The following is a 21454-nucleotide window of genomic DNA, read 5'->3' as shown; positions in this document are numbered from 1 at the left end:
TGATCCGGATGGAGCAAAGCAGCTAAGAGCCTACGTACTCTATCTTGCAACGCAGGTGACACCAGGAAACGCTCGGACAACTCGCTCAACTCAGGTAATTAGGACTGCGGCTTGTGTCACCCTTATAGGACGGGTAACTTGACCCTGCAGGGCAAAAGGGGGTATAGTGACAAAGGGCGAAACACAGGCACAAGTATTCCTTTTCTTTCAAGTCTTCTTCACAAGTAGGTCTCACAACCTACTCATCTCCACTACTCTAAACTCTCTCTACTCTTCTCAGCATGCAACCAAGTCAGCACTGCTACGCTGCTCTACTCTACCTCAACAGCTCTCAGTACAGATCTAGTGAAGTCAAGTCTGTATCAGTCACATATTATTTACCTGTATCACAGAAGATTTCTAAGTAAAAAGAAAGTTTATTTATTCTATTGGAACTCTGATCATTGCACCAGCACCTACACACAAAGTACACCGTCCTTGGGTCATCTCCCTTTTCTGTGGGTGGCGGTACTGACAGTCCGGGTGGGTTGCATCTTCACTCCAGACTACCGTGATAAGCGCCCAAGGGACCCATCACAACCCAGCAGGTCACCGACCATTGGGGAAAAGTATAGCCAGCAACAAAAAACTAAAAGCAGGTGTGCCTTCGTACCTGTGTGCTGAGTTAGCACTGGCGTCACCACAACCTACTATCTGGCTGAGCTATACTCCACCAACCAACCACCACGGTAGTGGAGTCACACAGTACCACCTAGCAAGTGACCGGTCGCAGCTGCAACACCACACGGCAGCCCACCACAATGGAGGCATGCCACACTTTACCGGGTGAGGCCCAGGCTCCACAGCAGTTGTGTGGTCTGCCTCCACGGTAGCTACGCCACTGTATTTGGTTTTTGAGCTATTGAGCTTACTCTAGTGGTCGTTTTAGGCAAATCTGGGTTAACACTGCATTTTTGCAGTCCATTTAACGTATCATTTTTTAAATGGTTACTTTTAATGTACACAGATTCGTGGTCAACGTGGCAAGTAAAAGCAATTGGATATTTGTTAAGGAGAACTCACCTGGTTACTGTCTATATTGTACCCATGTTTAACAGCAAACATCTTGACCAAAGAGATGGTGAAAGCATAGACAACCACGGCTATAGCAAAAGCATTGCCAACCACCTGGGCAAACAGGTCAGTGCTTGGTACAGTGGGGGCTTTTAGCCTATAAATAGGTAAAAAGAATGACTAAAAACACAGAAAAATAGACTGCAGTGTGAATTCTGGTAGCACCTAAGATGTGCTTTTTTAAAAAAACAATTTTTTTTAAACAATTTCAATTTTCCAATAAAGAAAAAAAATTACAAACAGCCAGATGTGATATAATGATTTGTATGGGATGAGAATGGAGTAATAATTGGTTCAGGACGTTCAGGAAAAGATGGTGTCATCCACATAAGAGCGCTAAATGCCAAACAAAGTAGCAGAATGTCAATCCTACATGCTAACAGTGCTAACATGTCTATAAGTATATTCTGGCTAGTCCCAAAGGTGCTGCAAAGCAAAATGACTGACCATAAGGGTCACACGTTCATTTGATCTAGCAATCGCAGAGTCATATCACTCCAGTGTGTGTCTCCTGTTGTATCTTTCCCATAGATTGTGAGCCCTCGCGGGCAGGGTCCTCTTCCCCCATGTACCAGTCTGTCTTTTGCCTTCATGTAATGTTTTCTGATCTTGTATTGTTCCTGCCTGTTGCCTATCTATTGTATAGCGCTCTGGAACTAAGGGCGCTTTATAAATAAATAATAATAATAATAATAATAATAATAATAATAATAATGTAAGGGAACAATGATCAGTATTACTAGTATATTATTCATCTAAACCTCTGCTCATTCTATGCTTAGGAGTCCAGTGGGCAGTTCTATTCAGTGATTGACAGTTATCCTTGTATTCACATACAGGGAGGGAGATCATTTGGTGATCTGGACTACCCACTAGACTAGACTATACTAGTTATACTTAACATTCTCCCTATATATCTATATCAACCTGCTTAGCTCCTTAATAATAATTGGGGATGACAGTCATTTTTGATTTCTCTAGTTCCCTGCATCCCACAGTTTTCTCATTTCTGTAGTGCTGCTTTCCTGTGTGGTTATTTTGACCAATGATCATTGAATGTCTGATATCTGTTTTAGGAACATTTCCACGTCTGTCCATAGGCTGCAGTTCAGCTCAAACACAGTAAATGCTACTAGGCTGCAATACCACAAACAACCTGTGGACAGGTGTGGCACACACTTGGGAGAAGGTAAGCATATTCACTTAAACGTCTCCCTGATCAGATCAGCGGCAGTTCCCTGTTAATCTGGAAGTTTGGGTCTCCTTAGATACCAACACGCAATGCGAGCAAAATGCAGGTGACCCCTAATGAATCCAATGTGGGTCCTTGCATTACGGTCTCATTGCATGTAGATATCCAATCAGACCCAAACTTCCGGATTAACAGAGGAACTTGCTGCTGATCTGGCGGTAGGCACCAAATATTTAGTACTTACCCAGTCGGGATTTCTCCTACAATAGAAACACCATATTCTCTGTTCAGATTCACACCATATGATATACCAGTGGCCACTATAAGCTGAAAAATAAGACAATACCCATATCAAGATGAGAACCTGCTTTCTGGTGACATGAAGTAAGTGCTGAAGGTATACTGAACAATATCCCTATGACAGTTAGTTACTGTACATAGGAAACTCCTAAATGTGAACAATACTCTATGAAGGGGTAAAAAAAAGTTATTACGCAAGTCTTTCAATACTCCAATTAAGAGCTGTAGTAATTCTCCATAGAAAACCTCTTCTGCTCTGCACAGTTCCTGGACAGAGGTGGCAGCAGAGAGCACGGTGTCAGACTGTGTATAGTATTGGGACTCCCAGCCACCAGGGTAAGCTCATCACAGCACACTTGTACAGCACAGCAGGGACAGTGTACGGTATGGCAGCAGGCGACAGGATAACAGCAGACTGTATGCAGCTCTACATCTGACAGTAGGGGACAACTTCGGTGGTGGCAGGCGACGAGCCTCTTGATGCCATGCCTGTACATTTACAAGTGACGGTCACGGAAGGGAACATTGGGCTTGGCAGCAGGTGACAGTCATCATGTCCTGCATGCAGCTGCTCTGCAATGGACAGTGAAGGCAGTGGACAATGGCGGCAGGCTGAAAAGTATCACAGCTGCATGCCTCTAAGCAGAAACTTTGGTAGGTCTTACTTTCAGGGGAGGTCTTATATATAGCAATTCAGCAAAACCTCTATTAGGCTTTATTTTCTGATGATATCTTATTTTTGAGGAAACAGGACAATAATTATAATAACACCTGTCCCTGTTGGGCTGGTTGTGAGATCTTTCTTAGGGAGATGTTCCAGTATGTTATTTGTAGGTTATGAATACAATAGTCATGAAATTATTTTGAAAAAAATAAATAAAATTAAATAAATACAGTGAAAAAAAAAACGGACAGACAGAGACAGATAAAGACTTACTGTGATCAGCTCTATAGGTATTGGTATCCGTATCTTTGAGTAGTATTTCTCATTCAGAAATTTCACTGTTAACATGAAAATGATGGCAATAACTCCACAGAGGAGAGAAGCAACATTGGTTTGTGGGATTTTGGAACAGAGACTGATAAAGGTCTGTGGGGAAAATGTACCAAAGTTTATTGTAACCAGGTATTCTGTTAAGAATATAGACAAACTAAGGCTGCATTCCCAGGTTCCGTGATCCTGACGGATCACGGACGTGGAATGCATGTACCGGAGTCCCCCTGCGCCCGGACAGCATCTGTAATTAAGATGCTGGGAGCGGGGGGAGACTGTATTCATAAGCGCCGCGCTGTAGTAACAGCACCGCGTGGCTGATTCATTACAGTGCGGCACTTATGAATACAGTCTCCCCGGCTCCCAGCATCTAATTACAGATGCTGTCCGGGCGCGGGGGGACTCCGGTACATGCATTCCACCACGGAACGTGGGAATGCAGCCTTAGTGTAACATGGGTGCTATTGGCAATCCCTATATATTTTCTATAAACTAGTTGTAGCACTTATCCTATGTACACTTACGTAAATCAGAGACAGAGGGTGGCTCCGCTGACTTATCTCCACACCCAGGATACTTTTTAGCTGAGATAGAGTCACATGAATGGCAGCTGCACTGGTGTAGCCCCGAATCAGAGGCTCAGAGAGGTAGGTTACTACAAAGCCAAACTGTACCAGTCCAAACAAGATCTGCAAAGGTTAACATACTTCAGTTAAACAGTGTAGTCGTTATATTCCTGTAATTAGGCAGGGTCACCATCATGGCAGTATTATAGTAGTTATATTCTTGTACATAGGAGGCAGTATTATAGTAGTTATATTCTTGTACACAGGAGCAGTATTATAGTAGTTATAGACCTATGTAGAGGATGGTCGGCACCACAAAAACAGTTCAGGAATATGACACAATATAACGGATAAGATCCACAGAGCTACGTGGGGTGCTACCGTAAGAGCAATAGTAGTTATATTCTTGTAATAGGGGGTGGTATTATAGTAGTTATATTCTTATTCATAGTGAGCAGTATTATAGTAGTTATATTCTTGTACATAGGTGGCAATATTATAGTAGTAGTAGTGATGCTCAGCTGAGCACTGTAGCTTGTTCCTTTGTCTGAGGGCCAGTTCACACGGAGTAAAACTGACGTAATTCTGCGCCGGAACTCTTCACTGCAGAATCCCACCAGCCTTCGTGTCATACAGGCAGTCTATGGGAGGGCTTGCTCGGAAGAATTGATATGTCAATTCTTCCACGAGGAGAGAGAAGGTGTGAGCCCTCTCATAGACTGCCTGTATGTCACGGAGGCTGGTGGGATTCCGTCAGTTTTAGGCCATGTTCACATGGCGTATAACACCGGCCTGTCTATGACCTGGCCAGATCACAGAACGGCCGGTGTTACTGAAGATCTTAAATTCTACTGAATTCGGAAGCGGGTGCGCCCACATCCAAATTCACTGCTGCACACAATGGAGTGTGGATCAGGCAGCTGGATTCAACTTTGTCAGAAGTCTGTCAAGCTGCTTGTTCCTCTCTCCCTATTCAGAACAAATACTCACTTGGCTGATCCAAGCATGCTTATGTATTGGGGAAAGAGTAGGGTGCTCAAGTATTCAGCACCCTAATAGCACCCATACCATACCTAGTTGTTATCTGAATCTCAGTTCAGTTAACACCTATTTCTACTGATCACTCAATACACACGAATGTCCCTGACATCATTTGTTGAGGGTAGAGTCAAGAGGCCTCTATACACATGGCGAGTTTGGATGACTTTTCACTAATGTGTATAGGGCTCTTAACTACAATACATGTAAATCTTACCTGAAAAATCCCAACCAATAATGTTAAGGCTGATGCCACCTGAACCCTGGCTGCATCTCTGGCAACAGTGTCAAGAATCATTGATTCATTCCCTTGCATCATATACTTATCAGATGGAGCCAATGACTCCGTCACACTTCCCACCATCACAGAAATCACAGCAAATGTGCCTGTTGTGGAAAAAGAGGTATGCACATCAACAGATTTTATGGTTTTAATAAAAGTTTATATATTATAATACCTCCCAATTTCTTGGATGGTCAAATTAGAGGATTTAAAGGGGTTATCCAGTGCTACAAAAACATGGCCACTTTCTTCCGGAGACAGCCCCACTCTTGTCTCCACATTGGGCGGGGTTTTGCTGCTCAGTTCCATTGAAGTGAATGGAGTTTAAATGAAAAACGCACCTGAACTGGAGACAAGAGTCGCGTTGTCTCTGAAATAAAGTGGCCATGTTTTTGTAGCACTGGATAACCCCTTTAAAAAAGGAATCTGTCAGCACTATTTGCTGCTGAGAGCTGCAGACACAGTTGAATAGCTGTGGTGGTTACCGAACTTATAAACCATATTTTAATTTTTCAGCCAAGGGTTTAAGAAGTCCATGCTTGTCCTCACCTCCTTGACTGAGGCATAAGGCTCTGCTAGAAAAACAGACGAGTTATGATACATGTATTTACCTGCAGAGATGTGTCGTGAAGTCCCAAATATGGTGTAGATGACTACAGGATAAAATGATGAATATAAACCAAATACTGGGGGAACTCCGGCTAAAAGTGCATAGGCCAAGCCTATAGAGATATAATAAAAAATATAACAATAGAATCAATAATAGCAATTTTCCATGGCGAAAAGTTCTGACTACACACTAAAAGGTCTTTTTACAGTGGCATTGGTAAAAGCGTTCTTTCCTGACTATCAGCCCATGTAAAAGGGCCAGTGATGAGCCAATGGATAAGAAAAGCGTTGTTTGTTGGCTGAAGGCATCTTTTGTGCAGCCAGTAAAATCACTGCTATTGGCTGCACATCTCTCTGTGTGAACAGGAGATTTGTGGCCGATAACGATGACTTTAAATGGTCGTGCGAATGATCAAGCAATTGTTCATTGTTCGAAGGTTCGAGCTGTTTAAAGGCTCTGTAATGGAGCGCCAATCACAGGGTCGCCACTTGTTTTCTAGAGCCTGTTAGCTCGTGTAAGAGGGCCCTAACCTCTCTTCATTGCTAGTCATCTTTACTCTGGAGTCTCCACAGTTGCCAATTTGTACTTTACCCTCATGAGTGTATTTATGTATTTAGTGGGTCTAGTCTGTAAGCTGGTGTTTTTATATGCGATTTTTCTGTAGGCATGAGCTGACTTTGGTTAACTTCAGTTCTATCAAGTTTCTGCTTTTTTTGAGTATAATAGCACGGCCTGCAAGACTTTTCTGCTGATTAAAAATAGAAATCTTGTGGAATCTATTGCAGTCAGTAAATGCAAACGCAGAAATCTTAAAGCAGCCCTCTGCAAACACAATAGATGACCGCTGAATATTGTCAACTGCATTACTGCTAGATTACTGTTGAGGCTCTAAGTGCACATGTTGGTCAAATTGTGTCACACATTCACTAGCGCTGAGGTGACCTTATATTGGATGGGGGCCTAGCATTAAACTGACTTAACTAATCCTTCAGTAGTCTGTAGTCAGTAGTTTTGTTTATTAATAAAAAAAAAAGTTTAACATAAAATATTACACACACACACACAACATGTCAGCCACAGAATATAACAGCACAAGAACATGGTACTGGTGTGACATGAGTCAGGGAAAGGGATTGTGCTCGCCACCAGGTCCATCCCAGGAGGGAGCACTCATATCACACCAGTGCGTATCCAAAGAGGGCCAAGGCTACCACTGATTGAGTGATCTCAGCTGTACTGTAATGTGACACAATAAAGGTTCTCCACTTACAGAAGAAATGTGTAGTTTTTTTTCTCTTGAAGCATTCTGCCTCTAACCAGTCGATACCCAGAAAATGTTTCAGTAGAGAAACAAGTTCTGGGATTTGGGGTATTTCTGCTTTAAGCCAAGCACTGAGTCTTTTGACAGCTAGAAGAACTAGATGGATAGGGTATGGAATAGTTTTTACTGACTTTTATGCGTTTCTTCTTGCAGACAAAGATAATGAAACAACAGTGCCTGTGGTTTCAATCTTGAGTGACCAGTGCCCTTTGACATAGTCAAACTTGACCTGAGGGCATGACCAAATGCAATGTCACAAACACGCATTCGACTCCGGGCACTTAAGGCAGCGCGTAATGTGATCTGGTCATTGAGGTGTCACTGAGAGATGGAACCCATAATAAGCATGAAGGAACTGTTTAAAGAAGATTTCCCTCCAAGACTCATTAATCACACAGGAATAAATCTTGGTTAATCCCTCCAGAATTTTGTCCTGCATAACATGGACAAAGTTATGTATCTGTCTGCAATTCTTTATATTACACATAGTCCAGTTTACATTTTACCTTGTGGGAGCTGAATGATTCCAACGCTCAGTCCAGAAATTATGTCTCCGAGAAGCCATTCTTTCACCGGATAACGGGGAAGCCAATTAAGGATTGGGATAAATTTCAGGAGAAGGAATTTCACAATAGTCCCAGAACATCTGCATTACAAAGAAAGTAGGTGGGGCTCTCACAGTTTAATATGTATCGTCCTCCCCTAATATGCATGTAAATCATTATCATGGAGTAAAGCACACAAAACTTAAAGGAATGGCCAGACATGTAGAACACAAATGTGCCAAATCCTTAAAGAGGTTACCCATAGCACCACCCCTGTCCACACAGGTTATGTGTGGTTTTACAATTTGACTCATTCATATTCATTTCAATGAAACAGAGTTGCAAATCCACACCCAAACTGAGGATAAGAGTGATGCTATTGCTGGAGAAAAGTGGCCATGTCTTTCTAAGCCTGTATAACCCCTTTAAAGTGACATCACAGCTAGAGATGAGCGAACCTGGAGTATGCTCGAGTCCATCCGAACCCGAACTTTTGGCATTTGATTAGCGGTGGCTGCTGAACTTGGATAAAGCCCTAAGGCTATGTGGGAATCATGGATATAGTCATTGGCTGTATCCATGTTTTCCAGACAACCTTAGAGCTTTATCCAAGTTCAGCAGCCCCAGCTAATCAAATTCGGATCACCTCGAACCCGAACCCGGTTCGCTCATCTCTAATCACAGCGCTTTTAAGACCTTCTGCAGGTGTGGAGTCCATAGATTATAAATAAGTCCATACCAGATGTGCTGCTCAGATGTACATTTCTGCCTATTTGTTTTAGTGATTGCCAGGGGTTTCAGCACCTGGACCCCTACTGATTAAAACTTCTGACTTGTGACTAGGGATAAGCGAACCGAACCAGTACAAACCGGATTTGTTACGAACTTTGCAAAAAGTTCGGTTCGGTACCGAACTTTGAGAAAGTTTGTTACGAATCTGGAAAAAATAACAACGGTGGCGCAAAATTGTACTTTTTTCACATAATAGACCAGGATACAAAGGATTATTACTCCTATAATCCCTTGTATCCTGGTTTTCTGTGAATATAAAGATGTGCGACGTCACCCCTGTTAGGGTGAGACCTTAAATTAGTCTCCTAAGATATACCCGGGTGATGCCTAATCAAAAATGTAATTTGATAGCTGTCTGTGAGTATTAACCAAGACACATGAAAGCAACTTCAATTTATTAAGTGAAAATCAGTTCATAGCTTTAAAATCAGGTTCAAAAAATAGAAGAACCCCGTTTAGCTGCAACAACAAAAAGTTTAAAAAAAAAAGTCCCATCACTTTCCCAGAAACAAAAAAAAAATCCATAAAAAAGTCCCATCACTCTCCCAGAAAAAAAAAAAAGTCCATAAAAAGTCCCATCACAGTCCGAGAAAAAAAGTCTCATCGGCTCTCCCATCCACTGCACAGTTGTGTAGAAAAATGTTGGCGACTCATTGGAATTCTTGGTATCCAAGACCGTGCACCCCAGTGCTGATGTCTGTTCCTTTAATTATGGCCAAGGGCAGTACATGTCTGTTATTGCCCATTGGGTCAACATTCACCCAGAAGACCACCAGAAAGTTAGCCCATTCTTGCCACTGTCACCTTCCCGGTGATTTAGGGGGCCAGTTCTGCACAAGTTCTGCCTCCACCAGCTTGCAACCATCCACCGCTTTGACTGCAGTCCAACCTGCCCCGGTGTCTTACCAACGATGTCAGACCCGACGCTCTCAGGCTGTCCTCCATCTTGTAAGGCTGGGTGAACAAAGCCACAGTGGGCAGGAGTTCCTCCGGACCATCAGGTAGGAAATATATGAATGGCTGACCCCAGGTCACCTAACGGTGGGAAGTGTTGTAGCCCACAAAGGGAGGAACCTTTTCTCTGCAGTGCAGCAGGGAGTCATACACTTTGTATGGCACATGTGATAAACCTCATAGTGCACAGGTTTCTTCGAATATGGCGTGCCAATTGTTGATCCCTTTTGAGGACGCGACTCTGTGAGCAGGCATCAAGGACATCATCCCAATCGTCCGTATTCTGGAAAGTTCTGTAACCAACATCATCAGCAAGGATTCCCAGGCCACCACTCCAAGGCTGACCATCCTTCTCCATGACTAGTATGTTCTCAATATTACTGGCCTGAGTGGAATGAGGTATTGCCTCCTCCTCCTCAAATAGTCTCTTTTCAACCATACTGGGCTGTTTGCAATTAAGTGCTACTGCTTCCTCCTCCACACTGGGTCCAATACAGTACTATTACTGCTGCTGGTTCCACTGTCAAATGTCTGTTTTCCACCCTACTGGGTCCAAGGAACTTTGTGTCCCATGCCCCGTGTAATCACTTACACCTTTGTTGTCACTGAATGGAAACACCCAGTGTCCTTGTTTGCTGTCACTGAATGGAAACACACAGTAACCTTGTTTGCTGTCACTGAATGGAAATACACAGTAAACTTGCTTGCTGTCACCAATTTTGGGATGGTTCATATGCTACCTCTATTTCACTATTCGCTTATCACTAGTGCAGTATTATTGTTGGCATTTTTTTTTTCACTATTTTTGCACTTTGATTTTTTAAACTTTTCTCATTGTAATAGAAACTGCAACTAAATGAAACTATACCCTATCACACTCCCACTATTGTAGCTGCAATTATTCAGCTGTTCGATTTCGGTTCGGACAAAGCCGAACTTTACGAAAGTTCGCCGGATCGAATTTTTCAAAAGTTCGCTCATCCCTACTTGTGACTATTGGTCCCTTTACATGGAGCGAAAATTTGCGCAATCGAACGATTAACTATTTCAAAGTAACAATGTGTTTTTTATAACAATCAGCGTTTAGATGGAATGATCAATTGTTTAAAAAATTTGTCATTAAGATCGTTTTAAGATCGCTAAAGCCCATCTCACACATAGGGTAATTAGTTGAAAGACTGTTTAGACGAAGCGATCTGCTAATTTTCTGCGAACGACCAGCGACCAACGATTTTAGAACATGTTGAAAGATCACAGTGAACAATTCATTGATTGTCGCTTGATCTTACTCTGTGTTTACACAAGCTGATTATCGCTCAAATGCGATAGTTATTGCGAAAATTTGAACCATAATCGCTCCGTGTAATGCTGGGTTTACACGAAACGATAATTGGCCCGATCGTACAATTAACAATGTCGGAGTAACGTTTTTTTTTCATAACGATCATCGTTTAGACGGTACAATATATCGTACGGAAAAATCGTTTTGCGATCTTTTTCCCGGGCCCACAGCCCGGCCCCCTGCCCGCAGCCCGGCCCCACGGTCAACCGCAGCCCCCTGCGCTGCCCTGATGGCTGAAGAGGGGAGCCGGGAGCACTGATTGGCTGAAGAGGAGCCGTTTGAAATTCCCGACTCACCTCTTCAGCCAATCAATGCACTGAAGAGGGGAGCCGGGGATTTCTAAGACCTGCTACGCGGAGCAGGTAACGTATGCTCGTGGCCGGGGCGGCGGGGGCTGCGATCGGAGCGGCGGGGTTGGCAATGGGAGCGGCGGGGGTGGGGGTGGCGATCGGGGCGGCGATCGAGCCGGCGCAGGGGCTGTGGATGAGCGGGGGGGCCGAGCTGCGAGCAGGGGGCTGGGCTGTTACCCTTTAACAAAAAATTTCAGAGCTCATTGTTTGGGGTTCTGATCCAGAGATCCAAATCAGCTGTATAGAGTTAAATGATATGATTGCGGATGCCTGCAGTTACCACTACGAGGTGCAGAGACACTTCCTGCATTCTGTTAAGTCATGAACTGTATACAAGATCTAAGTGGTGACTGTGAGCAGCTAAACATTCATGCTGAGGGTCTGATGCTATGTGATATAAATGACATTATAACAGCAGTGACATATCCTGATAGGTATTATGATAGTATCATCACATTACATCAGGTGTCTAGCACAAATTACATCTCGACTTACCTAAACTTACTTTTCACTCTGGTTAACAGCTGTAATCTGGAATCTTTACACCTCGGTGCTATTTCTTCCAGTTCAGCCTCAGAGATGATGGGTTTCTCCTGACGTTCACCAGGGCTGGAGAGATCAGCCATTTTTAGGGCAGCCAGTCACTATAAAAATCTGAAAGGTCGAACCATATTATCCACTGCTATCTGGACTGCAGTATCAGATTATACAGTTAACCATGGAGACACACAGCTCTGCATGCAAAAAACATTTAGATTTTTAATAAAGACTGTTTGCAAAGTTGCTTACATTTATATTGTAAATGGATTGCAGCAATAAAAAAAACAATTTTATGAGTGTTCGCACCCTTCAATATATAGTTTTAGGCTATGTACACACAATATTTTTAGTCAGTATTTTGCAACCAAATCCAGGAGTGGATTGAAAACACAGAAAGGCTATGTTCACACACTGTTGAAATTTGGTGGATGGCCGTCATTTAATGGTAAATAACGTCAATTGTTTTAAAATAACAGCAAATATTTGCCATTAAATGACGGCCATGCACTAAATTTCAACAGTGTGTGAACAGATCCTTTCTGTGTTTTCAATCCACTCCTGGTTTTGGTTACAAAATACTGAGCAAAAATACTGTATGGGAACATAGCCTTAGAGATGTTTTTGGTTCTAAATGATGCATTTTCCCTGCATTCGGCAATAGCTCCCAGTAGCTATTAGCTTTGGGAGCTAAACAAACCACATAAAACAGCCCTATCGGCTGTTTTATATAATTCTCGCCAGTCAACTCTGTGGGGGCTAAAACCACACCAGGTAAACTGTATTCTACAGGTGAAACCCAGATCCATCAGATATTTATGGCATATGGCGTGGGTGATGAGTGTGTTGGGCATACCATTTTAAGCTTAAAGAAAACAACAGTACTATCACCAAGGTTACATAAAACCATGTTACAATAAAAATGCACTTTATTGTGTAATATATAGTTATGTGTGCTGTATAAGAGATCCAAGTAGGACAGGTCTACAACATGGATGTGTGCATATACCCCAAATGGATCAGATCTGATATCCCATGGATTACAAGCAGCCTCATAGTCCTACCTACAGCAGCTGTGCAGTCCTTAAGATCCCAGCAGGCAGATAAAGGACCTGTTTTTGTCACTAGTCTTCCTTTTCTCCTATTTACAGGGACTTTGATCTAGTACAAATCACCCCTGGTCTAATGAATGATTCATAAAATACAAGTGGATGTATACCTGCTGCCGGCTGTCAGCACTTACCCTTTACTCCACTCACTTCCCAGGACTTAAAGGCTTATGAGTCTTGAGGGTGTGGATCTCTGGTTAATTATTTAACACTCCCCTATCTTTGTAGATTTCTGAGGTGCCCTGAATAAAAGCAACACGACCAATGTGACTGCTGACCGCTGCCAGGTATCGGAGATGTGGCTGATGGCTAAGAAAACTCCACTCCTCTAGCAGCCTGAGCTCTGGGCCTTACTACTCCTTTGCACGTGGTCTTTAAAGTGATGGTTCACCTCTAAAGGGGTTGTCCAGCAAAAATCTTTTTCTTTTAAATCAACTGGTGTCAGAAAGTTATATAGATTTGTAATTCACTTCTATTTAAAGTGACTGTACCACCAGCCCCAGGCTGAAGCTCTGGAGGCGGGCTGACCCACCCCCAGTGGGAAGAAACCACAGCCCCTCCATGACGTGACTCCATTAGAATCAATGGAACCCTATCATAGAGGGGCTAGGGTTTCCTCCCACTAAGGGTGGGTCGGCCCGCCTCCAGTGCTTCAGCCTGGGCCTGGTGGTACAGTCACTTTAAAAATCTCAAGTCTTCCCATACAGCTACTGTATGTCCTGCAGGAAATGTTTTATTTTCATTCTGACACAGCGCTCTCTGCTGACATCTCTGGCCGAGACAGGAACTCCCCAGAGTAGGAGAGGTTTTTTATGGGAATCCCTATCTCCTGCTCTGGACAGTTCCTGTCTCGGCCAGAGATGTCAGCAGAGTGCACTGTGTCAGACTGAAAACCCCTTAAGGGTAGCTTCACACATACCAACTCGCAGCGTTAATAACACTGCGAGTCGGCTAGGTCCTGGCAGGTCACTTTCATTACATACACCAAGCGGTCTGAACGACCGCTGCGTGTATGTAATTCTGCCGGCCGCTTAACCCCTTCAGCTGCGCCCGGCGCCCGCTCTGTATACATTACCTGTCCGCGCTGCATGGGGTCCCGCCGTACTGCTCTCCCGCCCGGCCAATCAGTGTGTTGCCCTGCCACAGCCACTGATTTGCCGGGTGGGAGAGCAGTATGCCGGGACCCCGTGCAGCGCGGACAGGTAATGTATACAGAGCGGGCGCCGGGCACAGCTGAAGGGGTTAAGTGGCCGGCAGAATTACATACACGCAGCGGTCATTCAGACCGATTGGTGTATGTAATGAAAGTGATCTGCCAGGACCTAGCCGACTCGCAGTGTTATTAATGCTGCGAGTCGGTATGTGTGAAGCTACCCTTAAAGGGGTTATCCTGCGCTACAAAAACATGGCCACTTTTCCCCCTACTGTTGTCTCCAGTTTGCAGTCAAGCTCCATTTACTTCAATGGAACAGAGTTTCAAAACCCCACCTAAACTGGAGACAACAGTAGGGGGAAAGTGTCCATGTTTTTGTAGCGCTGGATAACCCCTTTAATAAAGATTTGATTCTGTGTGCTGGCAATGGCAAGTATAAAAATTCCCCGTTATAGTTACCACTATTGCTTGCTATATTAAAGGGGTAGTGCGGCGGTAAAGAATTATTCACAGACTAACACACATTACAAAGTTATACAACTTTGTAATGTATGTTATGTCTGTGAATGGCCCCCTTCCCCGTGTCCCACCACCCCCACCCGTGTACACGGAAGTGTGGTACGCTATACATTACCTGTCACGTGCCGACCCCCGCCTCCGATCTTCAGCCAGTGACGTCTTCTTCGGCCGGCCGGCGAACAGCTCCGACTGTTCCGAATGCCGGCCGCCCTCTGCAGCGTCATCCGATGCTCAGCCGCGATTGGCTGAGCATAACTGTGCTCAGCCAATCGCGGCTGAGCACAGTTGTGATGTGGCGGAGGGGGGGCGGTGGCAGGGATTCGGCCGTCCGTCCGAAGATGACGTTAGGCACAAGATGGCGGACGGCCCTCGACACGGATCAGGTAATGTATAATGCACCACACACTTCCAGGTACACGGGTGGGGGTGGTGTGACACGGGGAACGGGGCGATTCACAGACATAACATACATTACAAAGTTGTATAACTTTGTAATGTGTGTTATTCTGTGAATAATTCTTTACCGCCGCACTACCCCTTTAAGTACCATAAATGGCTACAGTATCTAGTTGAATGAAAGGAATACATAATTTAATTTCTCCACAGTTACCTGAATTGCTCTGCTAAGAAAGCATTTGGGATAATAGGAATATATTAGGGAATTGTTGTATGAGCTATTCTCCTTTACACAAAGGTCAACCAAGGATAAACCAATATGCGGCCTGTTGCTCCATAGCTCTTATTATAAAAACTCCCAGCCTGGCAGGACAAGCTGGGAGCTGCAGCCATAGAACCTGATAGACAAGTTTACTTCATATCTCTTCAGTTCCAATTTCCTACTCCATTTTATATTGGGTGTGAAGAGACGTAGCTTGCACAATGTGTGAGGCAACTGTTTGATGCCTGGAGGGACTTGTGTATGGGGACTAATAAGGGGAAGATTCACTCATACTTGAGGGTATTGCAGATTACAGGGTTTTAACTTCTCACCTCCTAGCTTCCAATTCCCACCGCTTACCTCCCATCCACCATCAACGAAAGACAGTGGACACCTGCTTAACGATGGAGAAATGGCCACAGCAGCCTCTTTATTAACATAAAAACATACAAATATAAAAAAAAAAAAAATTATCTTCATATGTATGACATATAACCATTACCTATAAGACCCGGGGTGGTGATGGATGTGCCATACAGCAGTATGCCAGGTAGATTCCCCAGTCGCACCACGCCGCCTCGGGGTTGAAAAATATGCCAAGTTCTGCTACTCCCCGGTTCAAATGGAGCCTTGTACCAAAATGCCGCCTAAGCGGTAGCCCATAGCAACCATGCCCACTATGCATGGGTTCACTAAAATAGTGTTGCCATCCCTCCATGTGTCCTTCACAACCTCCTTACGCGGTGCCATCCATGATCACCCCACCGAAGCTGCCGCAACAAAAGAAATGCAATCCAACCACCTCACCGACCAGAACAAAATAAGGTGGGCGGGCTGTACTCAGGTCCAGGCACGTGGAGCATGTATGATTTTCCCCTCCCCTTACACTTTATACCCCCTGGCTATAGCCCTCCCCGCTCATAAACCACTATTGCTAATCCCTTTCCTCTGACCGTTATCTAACCCCTACCTCTTGCCTTAAGGGTAGCTTCACACATAGCGTATTGCAGCAGATCCACAGCAGATTTGACTAAATAAATGAACACAGCATTAAATCTGCCCACACAGCCGCTGCCCGCATCTCACCTGATGGCTCCCCCCGCAGCTCACCCGCTGGCAGACTGCTCCTTCCCTCCCCCACATCTCTCACAATGGTGGCCGTCCGCAGCACCCATCTCCCCCCACCCCCCCACATCTCATCCGATGGTGGCTGCCCGCGGCACCCAATTCCCCCCCGCATCACACCCTATTGTGGCCGCCCATGGCAGAATACCCCCCCTCATCTCAGAAAAACTTGTAACTCAGGAAGGGTGGCAGCTAGAAAGACAGGGGAAGGCTCAAAATACTCAGGGGGACTTGGAGAGTGAAACCAGATAGATTTAGGGGCATTTTATTTTTTTGGGGGGGGAATACCCCTTTAAGGCACCAGACCTAGGTGCTGCTAGGATTAGGTTTACAGCCTTTTACTTTGCTGGGCACGCTAGGGGTGGAGTTGGAGTTAGAAATTGTTTCCTTTTCCTCATGTTCTTTTTTTTTATTATATACAGTATATACATATATTTTATTCCTGTTGCTTTATATAGTAATGTCACTGCTGGTGTGTTTTTGTTTTCTTGGTGGTTGTATGGGACCTTTGGCTCACTATTTTGCATCAGTATTTCTAAAGGTGCATTTATACAGAGAGATTTAGCTGACAGATTTTTGAAGCCAAAGCCAGGAACAGATTATAAAAACAGGTCATAAAGGACTGAGATTTCTCCTCTTTTCAAATCCATTCCTGGCTTTGACTTCCAACATCTGTCAGATAACTCTTTCTGTGTAAACACACCATAAGTCCAAACTAGGATTGGGTCCAAATAACAGAAAAGGTACAAATCTTTCCATTATTTTTTTTCTCTGTAGGTTGCCCCTTTTAATTTTGCCATACAAACACTGATGCAAAATACTGCGCCAAATAATGTTGAGTGAAAGTAGCCTCAGGCTACGTTCACACTATGTAAGAACAACGTCCGTTTTTGAGTCGCTCTCTTACATGTTAACCCATTGGACGGATGAACATCATTTATTTTAATTGGAATGCGGGCACATTAGGGTATGCCTGCACTTTAATTTACCATTGCTCAGATTGTAAAGTACGGCCGGGAACCTAGCTTCTGTGTTTTATCCAAATAGTTGGTTTGCAAACTGCCAAAAAGCTTTTGTTGTAGCAAAAAAAAAAAAAAAAAATGGAACTTAAAATATTTGATTTTTTTTTATATAATGCAAATAAAATAAAATCAAGGCTATGTTCCCACACAGTATTTTTGAAACAAAACCAGGAGTTGATTTAAAGAAAACACAGAAAGGCTATTTTCACACACTGTTAAAATTTTATGGATTGCGGTTATTTTAAAACAGGGGTGGGGAACCTTTTCCATGTCGAGGGCCGGTCGGGCATTAATAAAATGCGTCGGTTTGCAGCACCTGGGCAAGGCAAAGTATTATTTCCCTAGTGCCCCTGCTATTGTAGTTAACCCTCTTTGATGCCCCTTGTACCTGATGTGAATCCTTAGTGACGCCCCTCCAGTGATGCCCCTGGTAGCTGTAGTTAACCCCTTACTGATGTCCCTGGTAGTCTAGTTAACACCCCTGTGACGCCTTTTGTAGTCTAGTTAACCCCCAAGTCATGCCCCTTGTAGTCTAGTTAACCCCTAGTGATGCCTCTGGTAGGCCTAGTTAACCCCCCCCCCCCAGTTATGTCCCTGATAGCTTAGTTAACCCCCCAGTCATGTCCCTGGTAGCCTAGTTAATCCCCAGTGCCTGTCCCTGGTTGCCTAGTTAACCCCCAGTGCCTGTTCCTGGTAGTCTAGTTAACCCCCAGTGCCTGTTCCTGGTAGTCTAGTTAACCCCCAGTGCCTGTCCTTGGTAGCCTAGCTAACCCCCAAATGCCTGTCCCTGGTAGCCTAGTTAACCCCCAGTGCCTGTCCCTGGTAGCCTAGTTAACCCCCAGTGCCTGTCCCTGGTAGCCTAGTTAACCCCCAGTGCCTGTCCCTGGTAGCCTAGTTAACACCCAGTGCCTGTCCCTGGTAGCCTAGTTAACACCCAGTGCCTGTCCCTGGTAGCCTAGTTAACCCCAGAACCTGTCCCTGGTAGCCTAGTTAACTCCAGTGCCTGTCCCTGGTAGCCTAGTTAACCCCAGTGCCTGTCCCTAGTAGCCCAGTTAACCCCAGAACCTGTCCCTGGTAGCCTAGTTAACCCCAGTGCCTGTCCCTGGTAGCCTAGTTAACCCCAGTGCCTGTCCCTGGTAGCCTAGTTAACCCCAGTGCCTGTCCCTAGTAGCCCAGTTAACCCCAGAACCTGTCCCTGGTAGCCTAGTTAACCCCAGTGCCTGTCCTTGGTAGCCTAGCTAACCCCCAAATACCTGTCCCTGGTAGCCTAGTTAACCCCCAGTGCCTGTCCCTGGTAGCCTAGTTAACCCCCAGTGCCTGTCCCTGGTAGCCTAGTTAACCCCCAGTGCCTGTCCCTGGTAGCCTAGTTAACCCCCAGTGCCTGTCCCTGGTAGCCTAGTTAACACCCAGTGCCTGTCCCTGGTAGCCTAGTTAACCCCCAGTGCCTGTCCCTGGTAGCCTAGTTAACACCCAGTGCCTGTCCCTGGTAGCCTAGTTAACCCCAGAACCTGTCCCTGGTAGCCTAGTTAACTCCAGTGCCTGTCCCTGGTAGCCTAGTTAACCCCAGTGCCTGTCCCTAGTAGCCCAGTTAACCCCAGAACCTGTCCCTGGTAGCCTAGTTAACCCCAGTGCCTGTCCCTGGTAGCCTAGTTAACCCCAGTGCCTGTCCCTGGTAGCCTAGTTAACCCCAGAACCTGTCCCTGGTAGCCTAGTTAACTCCAGTGCCTGTCCCTGGTAGCCTAGTTAACCCCAGAACCTGTCCCTGGTAAACCTAGTTAACCCCAGTGCCTGTCCCTGGTGGCCCCCATTGCCTGTCCCAAATAAAAAAATAAACATCCCACTCACCTTTCCTCTGCTCCCACGCTGCCCAGGTCCTCTTCTCTCTCCTCTAGTCTGCGCCTGACTTCTACTGCAGGCAGCGTGCGATGAAATGACGTCATCACGCGCGGCCCACAGGAGAAGGAAGACGTGCGGCGCTCTGGTGTGGAAGGGGACGGCACTCACAGCATCCTCCTGTGTCTGGCAGTTGTCACAGACACAGGAAGATGCTGTGTTTGCCGGCTCCTGCCCCAGCAGAGCGCCACACGTCACAGGGGAGCCGCAAGCCGCATTGGGAGGTTTCAGGGGCCGGATGCGGCCCGCGGGCCTGAGGTTCCCCACCCCTGTTTAAAACAATGGTCATTTTTTTTTACAAAAAACGCCATTATTTGCCAGACAGATCACAGTGCAAATAACTAGCCCTCAATCAGACCCTAATGTGGCATAACATAAAATGCCAAACTGCATTAAACAAAACCTCCCCCAATTTTTTAAAGTAATAACTTCTAATTATAGGTGTAAAGGGGCCCGCAAAGAGAGAGGGGACGGGCCCATGGTTTTAGTTTGGTAGAAAGAATGGGACACTTTTAATATTTAATCTGGCCCCTGATGACAATACTGCTCGTACCGCCCTGCCAGTATCTTAATGTGTTTTATGTTTTAAATAGTGACTAATGAAAGCTCACCTTTTGTTTCTCAGAATGAGATATGATTGGTTGATTGCTATCTGTCTAATGGTGTGTTTCCACAGAGAGATTTCTCTGACAGATTTTTGATCGTCAAGACATCCCTGTATTCTTATCTCTGTAATATTCGCTACTATGGAGGGCACCTGACAGAATATGGGGAGTGCATACTGACTGCACATGCCCCCTCCTTGGTTGGTTTCTCATAGTATTTTGTTTCTTTGTGCCATCTTTTTGTTATTATACTAGTTAAAGAGGTATTCCTGGGGGGAAAAAAATCACTTTTCCCCTCTCCACAGGAAAAATAGGACGTAACAGGGCTTCTTTCATTTTTAGAGCCGCGGGTACAGTACACACGATTCGCAGCTCTATTCATTCCTATGGAGCCGATGGAAAGAGCCAACCAAGTACATTGCTCTTCCGGTGTACTGGGCTCTTTCCGTCGCTCCATAGGAATGAATAGAGCCACGGGTCGCGTGCCACACCTGTGGCTCTATACATAACAGGCGTGTTGGGTTAGTAAGTCTGTCGTCCTACATATCGCTTTCACCCCGTGGTCTAAGAGTTCAGCACTACGTGCCTGGTTATCAGTTTGGTTAAAGGAATAATAATTAAAATCTGTGGCCGATCACCACCCAGCATAATAGTTATATCAGTGTCTGTATTCCTGGCAGTGGTTGCTTATTAATTATGGCTGCTGTTTGCTTGGGGTCTATGTGCAGATGTGCAGTCTGACATGACTGTGTGTATCACCATACTGTGACATGTATTTTGCCTGTACTCTGATATTATTGTGTGTATTTTCCCTGTACTCTGATATCATTGTGTGTATTATTCCTCCTGTACTTTGACAAATCTGGAATTTACAGGCTGCTTTTTAGGAGAAGGATTAATGCAATACTTTCATATTATATAGTTGCTGTGAACCCTTGATAGATTACTATTACGTATCACACATTAGTGGTTGAAATTGAGATTAGACGTCTGTCTAATCCATTACAATCCATGTGTGGCCTGTACTAGGCCTCAGTACTTCCTTACCTCTCTGTCACACAGTCTTCTGCGCTCAGACTCATCTCCTTGGCCTCATCTGTTTTTTAGAATCACAAAGCGTCTGTCATCTCATGTTTTCCCTTCAAATACCCGAGTGCAAAGAGAGTGGAGGAATCACAGGGTGTCCTTCCTGTTCACAGTCACAGGATATAGCATCTTCCTCGCCCTCCTCTGGTAATTTAACCCTCTAGCAGCTGCCAGAGTTTAGTTTGAGTTAGACAGTGCGGCCTTGTTCCCTAATGCTGCAAACTTTAGATTTTACCTTTTACTTTTAGCCACAGTTTGAGGTAAGGAATGAATGAATATATGTATATATATATATGTGTATATATATATATATATATATATATATATATATATATATATATATACAA

At 44.7% G+C, this 21454-nt stretch overlaps 1 protein-coding gene across 3 annotated transcripts in view; it reads right to left on the bottom strand.

Annotated features, from left to right (window-relative positions):
• SLC26A6 (solute carrier family 26 member 6) overlaps nucleotides 1-21198 on the bottom strand; it is a 33580-nt gene extending 12382 nt beyond the window's left edge. Inside the window, exons 1-9 of one of the 3 annotated variants that reach the window (XM_069966768.1) lie at nucleotides 21069-21198; nucleotides 11896-12054; nucleotides 7924-8063; nucleotides 6098-6208; nucleotides 5421-5590; nucleotides 4124-4288; nucleotides 3543-3695; nucleotides 2550-2632; nucleotides 1063-1210 (exon numbers count right to left, since the gene is read on the bottom strand). In XM_069966768.1, the coding sequence (XP_069822869.1) occupies nucleotides 1063-1210; nucleotides 2550-2632; nucleotides 3543-3695; nucleotides 4124-4288; nucleotides 5421-5590; nucleotides 6098-6208; nucleotides 7924-8063; nucleotides 11896-12026 (1101 nt within the window). In that variant the 5' untranslated portion in view covers nucleotides 12027-12054; nucleotides 21069-21198. Of the gene's footprint in view, nucleotides 1-1062; nucleotides 1211-2549; nucleotides 2633-3542; nucleotides 3696-4123; nucleotides 4289-5420; nucleotides 5591-6097; nucleotides 6209-7923; nucleotides 8064-11895; nucleotides 12055-13001; nucleotides 13093-21068 lie in introns of those variants that run through there. The other 2 variants (XM_069966769.1, XM_069966770.1) reach the window with 2 other exon arrangements.
• Between the last annotated feature and the right edge of the window lie 256 nt (nucleotides 21199-21454).

The sequence above is a fragment of the Dendropsophus ebraccatus genome, chromosome 4 (genome assembly GCF_027789765.1).
Source record: "Dendropsophus ebraccatus isolate aDenEbr1 chromosome 4, aDenEbr1.pat, whole genome shotgun sequence".
Lineage (NCBI taxonomy): Eukaryota > Metazoa > Chordata > Amphibia > Anura > Hylidae > Dendropsophus > Dendropsophus ebraccatus.
The sequence above is the reverse complement of the archived record's forward strand: the minus strand, read 5'-3'. Positions and strand labels throughout refer to the sequence as shown.